The sequence below is a fragment of the Podarcis raffonei genome, chromosome 13 (genome assembly GCF_027172205.1).
Source record: "Podarcis raffonei isolate rPodRaf1 chromosome 13, rPodRaf1.pri, whole genome shotgun sequence".
Lineage (NCBI taxonomy): Eukaryota > Metazoa > Chordata > Lepidosauria > Squamata > Lacertidae > Podarcis > Podarcis raffonei.
The window spans coordinates 28,596,200-28,609,999 of NC_070614.1; the positions used below are offsets into that span (position 1 = coordinate 28,596,200).

The 13,800-nt window shown below is 40.6% G+C and overlaps 1 protein-coding gene across 1 annotated transcript; it reads left to right on the forward strand.

Annotated features, from left to right (window-relative positions):
- The first annotated feature begins 9,828 nt into the window (after positions 1 to 9,828).
- On the forward strand, positions 9,829 to 10,780 carry LOC128399439 (olfactory receptor 13H1-like). Its single transcript, XM_053360911.1, has one exon. It carries the CDS (start codon positions 9,845 to 9,847, stop codon positions 10,778 to 10,780), a length of 936 nt encoding a protein of 311 aa, XP_053216886.1. The 5' UTR covers positions 9,829 to 9,844.
- The last annotated feature ends 3,020 nt before the right edge of the window (positions 10,781 to 13,800 follow it).

The window sequence follows — 13,800 nt, forward strand, 5'->3', positions numbered from 1 at the left end:
CCGGCAAACAGAAAGGGAGACTGACCTGCAGCTTCCGTTGCATAGTTTCCGCAACGGAATTAAACGTAAGGAAAAGAGGGGTGGGGGTGGGTTTGCCTCGGCTTTGGTGCTGGAAGGGAAACCAGAAGTAACCACTCTCGGAATCTGCTAGTGATTGAGGCAGACATGGATTTTGGACTTCTGCACTGTACATAGTTTTTGCACCCAATAAAACCTGTAAAAGGCAGGTAAGAGTCCTGGCTGTTTACAGTGGTACCTCAGGTTACATATGCTTCAGGTTACATACGCTTCAGGTTACAGACTCCACTAACCCAGAAATAGTGCTTCAGGTTAAGAACTTTGTTTCAGGATAAGAACAGAAATTGGGCTCCTGCAGTGTGGCGGCAGCAGGAGGCCCCATTAGCTAAAGTGGTGCTTCAGGTTAAGCACAGTTTCAGGTTAAGTACGGACCTCCGGAACGAATTAAATACTTAACCTGAGGTACCACTGTACTTCGGGAGCAACCATAAGTATTCCTGACAGGAGCAAATAATTATAAACAGGCCATTTGTTAGCACCTAAAGTTGATTGTTAACAACTGGTCTTGAAATTTCTAGGAGTAAATTAAAATAAACCAATATCCTCTAGTAGTATAGGCAAAGCTGTGAAATTCTTCACAAGCATTGCAAAAACTGACTTGGGAGTTATAACTATGCAACAGCAATTCACAAAGTTTCACAAAAATGCAATTGGCTGGATCTAGATTTAGGCATATTTAACTCCCATTGAAATCAAGATGTTTGCTTTATTTTAAAAGATTTATATACATGCCTTCATCAGGATTTCCAGGGCAGTTTTATCTTTTAAGATAAGAGAGTGGTTTTTTTCTTTATTAAACAGGAATTATATACTGCTTAATTATTTAAAAAAAACCTAAGCAGTTTACAAAGAAAATGACAATGATTTATAAATCAGATGTTTAAAACAAGGCAACCTAAACATTTTTCAAAATGCAAGTAAAACCAGCAGTTATTAAAAAAATACATATTAAAATAAAATGACTGTGGGCCTTGGCAGGTGCCTAATGAAGCTTATTGCTCTCGGAATTAGCTCTCAAAATTAGGAGCATTTTCACCATGAGAGACTCTTTTATTTGTCCTTCCAGCTAAAAACATAGAGAAAAAGTAATCCTAAAAAACCCCCTACAAGACTGATGTTTTCTAAATTGGATCCCATTTCTTCCATGCATCTTACCTCCACTGCTGTGTAATCTTCCTGCAAAAAGTAAGAAAACGTTTAGTCATGGGAAACGTTTAAGAACTTTGGATAAAAGTTACTTAAGTTCAGGTTCTCATGTTTGAGCTATATTGAGCCCTTCCTATTCCCCACTGAGCAATTATCTATGAAGCATCTTGGGTTTTAAAAGTTAGAAACCACAGCAGCCTTAGCCCCTGAAGGCATTGTGATACCTTGTGGGATCTTACTTATCCATTCCTTTATTTGGTTTATCTTTTAAACTTTTACATAAACTGTTAAATATCCTTTTACATATACAGTTTATGATGCATATGTAAACATTTCATTGGGCTGGATCCAGATTATGTTACTCCTGTGTTATGGAACATTCCCATACATGTCTACTCAGTAGTTAGCCCCACTGAATTCAAGTTAGTCCTAGGAATTAACTAATGCAGATTAACTAATAACTGAATAATTCAAAATTAATTACACCTGAAAGTACCTTATAATTTCCTGGTGAACTGAACAAGAATTAAATTCCTTTAGCAGTGGAACTTTGGGCAATTTTTAATTCAATGCAATTTAAGTTTTAATTTGTTAAAACTTAAGAAAATTTCATCGGATTTAGCTCTGTGTTTGATTGTGACCATTGTATTTACCATTTAATACGGCCTTGGCCCTGTATACCTGAAGGAGCGTCTCTAGCCCCATCGTTCAGTTCACTGATGTCCAGCTCCAATGGCATTCTGGCGGTTCCTTCACTGTGAAAACTGAGGTTACAAGGAACAAGGAAGGGCCTTTTCGGTAGTGGTGCCTGCCCTGTGGAACACCCTCCCAAATAAACAACTATCTGACTTTTATAAGCCATCTGAAGGCAGCCCTGTATCAGGAAATTTTTAATGTCTGATGCTTTACAATTCTTTATATATGCTGTAAGCTGCCTAGAGTGGCTGGAGAAACCCAGCCAGATGGGTGGGGTGGTGGTATTATTATTATTATTATTATTATTATTATTATTATTATTATTATTATCATCATCATCATCATCATCATCATCATCATCTCTCTGAAAAGTGATTATTTTTAAGCTTAAAGATCAATTGTTGGGGAAAACAAATAAAACCATTGTTCACATTACACTGTGTGTGTGTGTGTGTGTGTGTTGATGCTTTCTTGATATTCTTAAGTATATTTTGTAATTTAGCAGAGCAGCTAGCAAAATTCTGAAGCCTGAAAAAAAACCTGCCAAGGACCACATGGATGAATTGTGAATTGAATTGTGAATTGAACTGGAGCAGGATTAGTTCCTTTTTGGAGGGGGTGAACTTGAACTTGAACTGGAATGAATTCCTTTTTGGAGGGAAGAATGGGAACGGGAAAAAATTCATTTTAAAAATTAACTTTCCAAGCACTGGTTCAAAGTATGACTCAATCAGGATTCAAGTTTATCTCCTTCAGCATGTGGGTCTTTTGGGGGGGAGCGGTTGGGGTTGTTTTTTCCTATGTCCATGCAGAGGTGGAGCTAGCTGCGCACCCGGGGCGGGGTAAGTGTCCCAGGAGGGGGGCGGGGCGGCGATGTCATCCCCCCTCAGTGATGACACCAGGGGTGGACCACACTCACCACACACCCCTTCCTCCGCCAGTGTGTCCGTGTGTGATTTCTGCATTGCTACTTGAGCGCCAAAGGAAAATATATGGTGACTGTGGAGATCTTCTCCACCTTAGTCTCCAATATTGCATTACCGGGCTTCATTTTTCTTCCCAAATGCTATATTATCGTTATGAGACTGGATGTAAACACCAGGCAGCTACTGAGAGGTAAAGAATTGTGCTTCTGAGCACAATTCAAAGTGTTGGTGTGGACCTTTAAAGCCCTAAACGGCCTTGGCCCAGTATACCTGAATGAGCGTCTCCACCCCCATCATTCAGCCCAGACACTGAGGTCCACCTCTGAGGGCCTTCTGGTGGTTCCCTCACTGCAAGAAGCAAAGCTACAGGGAACCAGGCAGAGGGCCTGTTGGTGTGGACCTTTAAAGCCCTAAACGGCCTTGGCCCAGTATACCTGAATGAGCGTCTCCACCCCCATCATTCAGCCCAGACACTGAGGTCCACCTCTGAGGGCCTTCTGGTGGTTCCCTCACTGCAAGAAGCAAAGCTACAGGGAACCAGGCAGAGGGCCTTATCAGTAGTGGCACCCACCCTGTGGAATGCCCTCCCATCAGATGTCAAATAAATAAACAACTACCTGACATTTAGAAGACATCTGAAGGGAAGTTTTTAATGTGTAACATTTTAATGTATTTTTAATCTTTGTTGGAAGCCGCCCAGAGTGGCTGGGGAAACCCAGCCAGACGGGCGGGATACAAATAATAAATTATTATTATTATTATTCACAAAATTATTAAACGTATTGTTTAAAATTTAGTTTTGTTTGTATTGTTACAAGTTAAGGTCATTCACAATGTTGCTTGTCCACTGCAACATTAGCTAAGTCCTCTCTTCCAACAAAAAATATATTGCTCTTAGGCCACCTCCATAGCTTTAATGTCAAGATTGTGTCATGAATTCTGCTCATATTGATACAGAGCAGAACTCCAATGTATAGTTAGCAGAGTAAAAAAGACATAGCACTTTGCAGGATTTCCCCAAAATAGACCACAGGCAATTAATATTCCATCCAGCAGAGTTTTACTACTGCTACTGAAGGTAAATGCGCCTAATGCTCACAAATCCATACGTTCAGGATTGGCACTGTCCATAAGAAATCCAGTTGCAGCAGACTTAACCTAAACTTACAACAACTTATAATAAGATAAAACCTTAACACTAAGCATACTATGTACAGAACACCACACCAGAAGGAAAGAGAAAGATAGAAAGTGAAACTCAGGCTCTTTCTGGCCTTTTATTATAGTCAGCATGACCATGAGTGGAAGAGATTTAAACCAGCTGTTCAGCTTCTCTGAAGGAAGAACCCAAACATCAGGAACCTTCTGCTTCTTTCTAGGCAGAATAGAAACTTACGTGTCAGATAGAAACTTCCAGCTTGCACCAGTTTGTATCACACAGGGAAGCTTCCAGAACCCTCTTGAATCAATTAGAATAGGAAAGATCTTTACACATCAAATCAATACTTTCTTCACCAAAAGATACACACTGACAGATTGAAGATGCTTTTAAGACTTGGCATAAAATGGCTTCTAGAGCACATCTTTCAAATCTAGTTAGATCTCTTATGGAAAAATTAACTTGAACAAGCACTTGCTGAAATTGTGCCTTGTGGTACCTACTGCATTACTAAGGCAACATCCCATTGTTTAGCACAGTTGTACATCATATTAGTTTTCAAAGTATGCCAAAATACGATAACGCTTTGTGTTCGTTTATGGCTTTAGCATTTTAATCCTCTATTTATTGGTGATGGCATGTATTCATTTTGATACTTTAGTCTGGATTCTAATTTCTGTTGGTTAAAATAATAAACCAACTTATTCCTTTCGTGAAGTAATAGTTGTATTTATACCATGTTGAAATGTGTTAAGTATGAAAAGCAGTTGTGATTGTGAGTTTATGTACCACTGGAAACATAATAGCAACCTCAAGCAACTGCTTGAGAAACAAAATGAATTAAAAAATAATAATAAAATAAAAATGCACAGTGATTGAGGAAGACAATAATTATAGTTTTCTATAACTTGGGGTTGTCTTAAACTAAGTTCTCCTCAGAGTAGACTGATTGAAAATAATGTACCTAGATGAATGATTGGCATTCATTTCAATAGGTCTATTCTGAAAATGATTAATATTGGTCACAACCTATGGTACCCAATGGGCATGATCAGAACCTTAACAAAAATGACATAATGGCTGAGAAGGTCTTTCCCAAAATGCCACTAGAACTTGTGTCATTCTGGGGCACTGGAGATAGTGGTGGGAAGCCACATACCCTACCCCAAGATAAAGCAGAATATGATTTGATTCTGAATGAATAAAAATGGATGAAAATCCCTACTGTTATACTTTTTAAGAGGATGACTCCAATATTAGATAGATAGATAGATAGATAGATTCTTTATTGTCATTACACACGTGCAACATTGCACAAGTGCAACGAAATTGGATGCCATCCCTTAAAAACAACAAAAGCAAAACAACAACAACAACCAACAAACCACATTCCAGCCACACCCACACCCATCAATCTCCCAGGTCACACTATCGAGTTACAGCATTCAAAAGGGCCACAGCTCTCGGGTAAAAACTGTTTTTCAGTCTGTTTGTCCTTGACTTGATGTTTCTATATCTCCTGCCAGAAGGCAGTAGTGCAAACAGACTGTATCCCGGGTGAGATGAATCCTGCAGGATGTTGTTTGCTTTCCTAAGACAACGGGAACCGTACAATTCTTCCAAAGATGGGAGAGGTTGACCAATAATCCTTTGTGCTGTGGTTATGACCTTCTGGAGCACCTTCCTCTCCCTAGCTGTACAACTGGAGAACCAAGCACAAATACAGTATGTAAGAATGCTCTCTATGGAGCCTCGGTAGAAGGACACCAGCAGTCTCTCACTCAGATTGTTCTTCTTTAAAAGTCTGAGGAAATAAATTCTCTGCTGGGCCTTCTTCACCAGAGCAGTGGTATTTGCGCTCCAAGTCATGCCCTGATCGATAGTTACTCCCAAAAACCTGAATTCCGCCACCCTCTCCACCCGTTCCCCATTGATATGCAAGGGCTGAATGTCCGCCTTTTTTTTCCTGTAATCCACCACTAATTCCTTGGTCTTAGCCGTATTAAGAGCCAGATTGTTCTCTCCACACCAAACACAGAGCCGCTCCACCTCGTCCCGATAGGCGGACTCATCCCCTCCTGAAATGAGCCCTACCACCGTAGTGTCATCAGCAAACTTGATGATTTTGTTGCTGGAATAGGTGGCTGTACAGTCATACGTATAGAGAGCGTAGAGCAGGGGACTCAACACACAACCCTGTGGTGAGCCGGTGTTAAGGCTAAGGGCTGTGGACATATGTGACCCTACTCTAACCCTCTGAGAACGTTCTGACAAAAAATCCAAAACCCAGAGACAGGTGGAGTTGGAGAGTCCAATCGCCTCTAGCTTGGACACCAGTCTATGGGGGAGGATAGTGTTAAAAGCTGAGCTAAAGTCCACAAACAGCAGCCTCACATAACTCCCCGGCTGCTCCAGATGGGACAGAGCAGCATGGAGAGTGGTGGTGATAGCGTCCTCTGTGGATCTATTTGCCCTGTACGCAAACTGGTAGTTGTCAAAAGTTGATGGAAGACAGGAAATAATATGACGGCGCATCAGTTTCTCAAAACACTTCATGATGATTGGAGTCAGTGCAACTGGTCTGTAGTCGTTCAAACTACTGATTGTAGATTTTTTAGGCAGAGGGACAATAGTTGACGACTTCAGGCAGGGTGGGACAATAGACTGGTGTAGGGACTTGTTGAAGATCTTAGTAAAGACCCTCGCCAGCTGATCCGCACAGCCCTTCAACACCTTTCCAGTGATGCCATCAGGTCCAGCCGCCTTCCTCGGATTCACCATCCTCAATACCTTTCTCACCTCATGCTCCTCTACCGTGAATGAGGGGCCCCTATGGGCTGGTGGCTGTAATACCGGCGTCTCAGGTGGCTCCTTCTCGAAGCGAGCAAAGAAGAGGTTAAGCTCCTCCGCCAGCAAAGGGTCACCGTCGACAGCACCAAGGTTAGGTTTGTAGTTGGTAATGTGCTGAATCCCCTGCCACATCTGTCTTGTGTTGTTGCTCCTTAAATTGTCCTCAATCCTCAGCCTATAATCCCGTTTTGCCTGTCGAATACCCCTCTTCAAGTTTGCTCTTGCCACACTGTAAAGCTGCACCTCGCCTGACCTGAAAGCCCTGTTCCTTTCCCGCAACAGGCCCTGGACCTCTCTATTCATCCAGGGTTTCTGATTGGGATAAAACCGGATGGATTTGTTTACTGTGACAGGTTTCCAATATAGCTGAAAATATACCCTTTCTCTGCTGCTCTGTGTCCTCCTCTTCATTTCTCAGTGTATTTTCTTTAAATAGTTTTTCAGTTTTACAACAAACATACAAGTTTAATTAAAGAAGAAAGAAAGAAAACAAACCTACAATTTGATTCTATTTCCTCTCTTTGGCTCCTTACATTTTAACTTTACTGCTACATATCCAAATTAATTCCTTATTTATTTGTTTTTCTCCTAAAATTCTATTTCATTTATATCTTAACTGCTCAATTTATGCTAAGCCTGCTATTGTTTTAAGTTGTTCACAATAATTTTTCAAATAGTCCACAAATTTTCCCATTCTTTTCTGAATATTTTTTTTTCTTCCTGGTTCCTTATGTGAGTTTAGCCATCCCTGCATAGTCCATCAATTTCATCTGCCAATCCTCCTTGGTTGGGACTGTTTCTTATTTCCATCTTTGTGCATAAATCAGGCATTTGCAAACTCGGTCCTCCAGATGTTTTTGACCTACAACTTCCATGATCCCTAGTTAGCAGGACCAGTGGTCAAGGATGATGGGAATTGTAGTCCCAAAACATCTGGAGGGCCGTGTTTGCCTGTGCCTGGCATAAATTGTCTGGGCAGCTGTTGTTGCATAAATAAACAGTTTATTCCTGATCTTTGGGTACATTTGTCACTGAGGAGAAAAAATAATAATTAATTGCTAATGTGCAAGTGCTCCCTAATGAACTACAGTACAGAGTGGATTATCTCCCTGTGGATAAGATGACAATTCTGGAAAGTGACCAAGTTAGAGAATGTTGTTATCTAAACCTTCAATGAATCAGGAGTTTTTAGTCAGTTGTGAAAACTACCACAAACATGTCCTGTTCCTGGCTGCAGTTTCTCTCTACCCTCACCCTAGATGGAGGCAATGCATTTTTTAAATTTCATTGATTTATGGGATAGTTGTGGCCTTATTTAAAATGCCTAAACTATGGCACACAGTATCCTATTCTCTAATATTTGTAGGTAATTTGCATGTCTTTCATTTTTCACAAGTGAGGGAAAATTTGTGAACAGGTGCCAAAAACTCTGGAAGATTAAGGCATTACTATGGTGAGTTACTGTCTTTCCTTTTCCTTCTAAGGATGTCAAATGAGAATTTAGGACAGAACCAGTTATAACTTTGTCTCCTGTAATAATATAATACATGTCTTGATAGATCAGGCCAACGGTCCATCTCGTCCGATACTCTTTGTTTCAAACAATGGTCACCCGTCATGGACCGGCTCCCTGATGCCGCCATGAAACTGATGGCATTTCCCTTGCCTTGTAATTTGTCCTCAGCATCTGGTATACAGAGTCATACCTCCTCTGCATGTTGATGTTTCATTTTTATCTATCCTGGCTTATAGTTCGGGATACTTTGATCCACTGGGGGGTGTTTCTAATGTAATTCCCTTTTATTTTATTTTTTTATGTATAGTTTTTATTAGATTTTTCTAATTTACATTTCAAAATATTTATTTAAACAACCTTAAATCAATGTCTTCCCTTCTTCTCTTTCTGTGGTTCATTTTGCATACTGTACATCCCTGCATATTTTAAATGAACTAAACCATTCAGTAATCCATTGTTACACCATCAAAACTTGTTTACACTGTTGAAGTTATCTTAATGCTACCAGCGTTTTTAAATGTACACAATTTTCACCCATATAATCAGGAAACAGTTTTCCAGTCTTCTTTCAATGAATATTCTTCTTGTTCTCTTATTTTCTAACTCCCTTTTAAAGTTGTCTAATGGCCATTGTGTCACCTTGTGACAATAAAATTATACACGTTAATTATGTTTTTCGTGGTGGTGGGATGTTAGAGGACTTCCTTTCCTTTGTTGTAAATATATTGAGTTCAGTCTGAATTCAAGTTGCAATCCTAATTCTATCTGATCAGACAGAAGTAAATCGCTGGAGAAGTGCAGTCTGACTAAGTTGCATTTTCCAGACTTCTGCTCACATTATGATTAATATAAGTTCCATGGATTTCAGTGCTAGTTTCAGAGGTATGTATGTATGGGCTGATGATACTGAGAGCTACCCACAGTGGGCTACATAAAAAAACACAATAATTGTATGTACTGTGTGTGTGTGTGTGTGTGTGTGTGTGTGTGTTTGTATATATATATATATATATATATATATATATATATATATGTGTGTGTGTGTGTGTGTGTGTGTGTGTGTGTGTGTATAATGGGTCTACTATAAGCATGACTAAATCTGGTTGTTTTGTTGAGTGGGAGGTGGTGGGGTTTTTTGATGCTGCCTCTCATTTTATGTCTCCTACACAATTACTCATTGCATCCCTTCTGCCTTCTCAAGATCTTAATGAAATTTGATGGCTTCCAAGACTCATTCCCTACTCCCTGACTTCTTCAACTCCCCCTCCTTGCAGTTTTTAGTTTCCTTCTAATATTGTGGGGTTTTTCCTGATTATTTTCCTCATTATTGCTTAGCAGCCTTGAGGCTTCAGCAATAATACAAGATGTAAGCCTCAATATAAATTAATGCAACACTCTTGGATCAGGTGAGGCTATTTACTTCCAATCTGTTTTCCTGTTTCAGTTCCAGCTAAGCCCTAAGAGGGAGATAACATGGGCAGAAGAGAGAATGAGACTACCATGACCGAATTCATCCTGCTGGGCCTCTCTAGTAACCCTCAGACGAAGATCGCCCTCTTTGGCCTCTTTCTCCTCATCTACCTCATCACTGTGGTGGGCAACGGTCTCCTCCTGCTGCTTGCTGTGGTGGATCCCCGCCTGCACACTCCCATGTACTTCTTCCTTGGCAACCTGTCTTTCCTTGACATCTGCTATACTACCAGCAGCATCCCCCAGATGTTGGCTCATTGCCTGTCAGCCAAGACCACCATTTCCCATTCTGGCTGTTACGCCCAAATGTACATCTCCCTCTTCTTGGGGATGACAGAATGCCTCCTGCTGGCGATGATGTCCTACGACCGCTGGGTGGCTGTTTGCAACCCCCTGCGCTATAATATCATCATGAGCAATAACGTTTGCATTGCTATGGCAACCATTTCATGGGGCAGCTCCTTCCTGCTGATCCTGGTACCTTCTCTCACCTCACAGGCCTCTCTATGTGGGCATAATGTTATTAACCACTTTTCGTGTGAGGTCCAGGCTATGCTCAAGTTGGCGTGCTCAGACACTAGTGGAAACCAGGTGACAATGTTTGCCACCAGTATCCTTACTCTGCTTCTTCCCTTCGGCTTCATCTTGGTCACCTACGCCCGTATTATCACCACCGTGTTGAAAATGCAATCCACAGAGAACAGGGCCAAGGCCTTCTCAACCTGTAGTTCACATCTCATGGTGGTCACCATATTCTATGGAACAGCCATGTCAATGTACTTACAGCCTCAGACCAAAACATCCTCAGATCTAGACAAATACATTGCCATATTCTATGGCACCATCACACCCATGTTGAATCCACTGATCTATAGCTTAAGGAATAAGGATGTGAAACAAGCTTTCCGGAAAGTGACAGGGAGGAAGAGAGGCCTCTGATACCTACCAACCCCTCCCTTTAATATCAGAAATGCTGGCCTTTTCTTTTGATGTATATTTTTGTATAGGTGCACATTTGTACTGGACCCCGCTAGTGTCTTTTCAACTAATACTTTTGTGTCTAGAAAAACCTATAATTTGTCACCTAAAGTCTTGAAAAATACGGGAGCGAGGTTTATGGATAGTGAAATAACGAAACACAAACATTTCTGATGTCGAGCACTGACTTTTGAGCTTGGGAATTCAGCTGTTGTGGAATTATGAATGTTTGCCCTGGAGAAATGTAGTCACAGCATGAAGAACCTGAGCAAACAAATTCTAGAAGGGAACCTGTTTTAGTCTGCCACAACAAAAGCATCAAAGACTCTTGTGGCACTTTAAAGACTAGCTTATTTCTTCTCAGGTTTCCATATATTCCTTCATTTTCAGATGTCTGATGATATAGGCTAAAGTCCATTAAAGATTATGCCACAGGTCTGCACTTCCCTGGCCCATGTCCATGCACTTTCCATTTTTTGTCCCTCCACATTCCCCAGGAAAACCCAGTCTCTACTGCTGAATTGGAATAAACAGCAATTAGGGTTTTCCACAAATTGCCACTTGCTCCAATTCAGTGTCAAAGAGCGGGTTTTCATGGGGAAAATGGTGGGGCAAAAATAAATACCGTATTTTTTGCTCTATAAGACTCACTTTTTCCCTCCAAAAAATTACGGGGAAATGTGTGTTTGTCTTATGGAGCGAATGCAGGCTGCGCAGGCTATCCCAGAAGCTATAACAGCAAGAGTTATTGCTGCTTTCACTGTGCAGCGATACCTCTTGTTGTTCTGGCTTCTGAGATTCAGAATATATTTTTTTCTTGTTTTCCTCCTCCAAAAACTAGGTGCGTCTTATGGTCTGGTGCGTCTTATAGAGCGAAAAATACGGTAAATGCTTGGACATGGACTGGAAAGCCCAAATCTGTGCCTAGAAATGTAGCACAAAGGCAAGTGTTATGGAAACACAATTGTCTCAATTCAGCAGCTCCCTCAGAATCACAGAATTGTAGAGTTGGAAGGGACTCTGAGGATCACCTAGTCCAACCCCCTACAATGCAGGAATAGGCAGCGGTTCCATAGGGGGATCAAACCGGCAACTTTGGCATCATCAGCACCACGATCTAACCAACTGAGCTGTGCAACTTCCACAAGCAGAAGGTCCAGAATAGAGCTATGGGTGAGCTGGAGTTCATGTCCCACCCAACTTTGCATGCAATGCCATTTCCTGATGTTGAAATGAAGATGGCATCCCTGGCTTATGTGCTGCCCTGTGTAACCTAAAGATCTGGAACTGGGAAGCAAGCTTTTGAAATCCTGGCATGAAATCAAAACATGTTTTGAAATGTGTGGAACGAGTTGTGCACAGTCATGTTTATTTGGTTTTCAATATCTTAAATAAAAATGTTGCATGTCTCTGCAAATGTGTCAGTCTCTCCTTTTCCCTCTGAGCTCTTTTTGCCATGTGAGCAGAAAGAACCAAAGTGTAAACCAGGCATAGGCAAACTTGGCCCGCCAGATGTTTTTGACCTACAACTTCCATGATCCCTAACTAGCAGGACCAGTGGTCAGGCATGATGGGAACTGTAGTCCCAAAACATCTGGAGGGCCGAGTTTGCCTGTGCTTGGCATAAATCATCTGGGCAGCTGTTGTAGCATACATAAACAGTTTTTTCCTGATCTTTGGGTACATTTGTCACTGAGGAGAAAGAAAAAACTATTTAATTGCTAATGTGCAAGTGCTCCCTAATGAACTACAGTACAGAGTGGATTATCTCCCTGTGGATAAGATGACAATTCTGGAAAGTGACCAAGTTAGAGAATGTTGTTATCTAAACCTTCAATGAATCAGGGGTTTTTCGTGAGTTGTGAAAACTACTGCAAACATGCCCTGTTCCTGGCTGCAGTTTCTCTCTCCCCCCACCCTAGATGGAGACAATGCATCTTTTTAATTTCATTGATTTATGGGATAGTTGTGGACTTATTTAAAATGCCCAAACTATGGCACACACTATCTTATTCTCTAATATTTGTAGGTAATTTGCATGTCTTTCATTTTTCACAAGTGAGGGAAAATTTGTGAGCGGGTGCCAAAAACTCTGGAAGATTAAGGCATTACTATGGTGAGTTACTGTCTTTCCTTTTCCTTCTAGGCATGTTAAATGAGAATTTAGGACAGAACCAGTTATAACTTTGTCTCTAGTAATAATATAATACATGTCTTGATAGATCAGGCCAATGGTCCATCTCGTCCGATACTCTTTGTTTCAAACAATGGTCACCCGTCATGGACCGGCTCCCTGATGCCGCCATGAAACTGATGGCATTTCCCTTGCCTTGTAATTTGTCCTCAGCATCTGGTATACAGAGTCATACCTCCTCTGCATGTTGATGTTTCATTTTTATCTATCCTGGCTTATAGTTTGGGATACTTTGATCCACTGGGGGGTGTTTCTAATGTAATTCCCTTTTATTTTATTTTTTTATGTATAGTTTTTATTAGATTTTTCTAATTTACATTTCAAAATATTTATTTAAACAACCTTAAATCAATGTCTTCCCTTCTTCTCTTTCTGTGGTTCATTTTGCATAGCATACATCTCTGCATATTTTAAATGAACTATACCATTCAGTAATCCATTGTTACACCATCAAAATTGGTTTACACTGTTGAATTTATCTTAATGCTACCAGCATATTTAAATGTACACAATTTTCAACCATATAATTAGTAAACAGTTTCCAGTCTTCTTTCAATGAATATTCTTCTTGTTCTCTTATTTTCTAACTCCCTTTAAAGTTGTCTAATGGTCATTGTGTCGTCTTGTGACAATAAAATTATACACGTTACTTATGTTTTTCATGGTGGTGGGGTGTTAGAGGACTTCCTTTCCTTTGTTGTAAATATATTGAGTTCAATCTGAATTCAAGGTGTAATCCTAATTCTATCTGATCAGACAGAAGTAAATCGCTAGAGAAGTCCAGTCT

What these genes read in the sequence shown, in the direction of transcription:
- LOC128399439 (XM_053360911.1), top strand. Translation starts at nt 9,845, where the DNA reads ATGGGCAGAAGAGAGAATGAGACTACCATGACCGAATTCATCCTGCTG.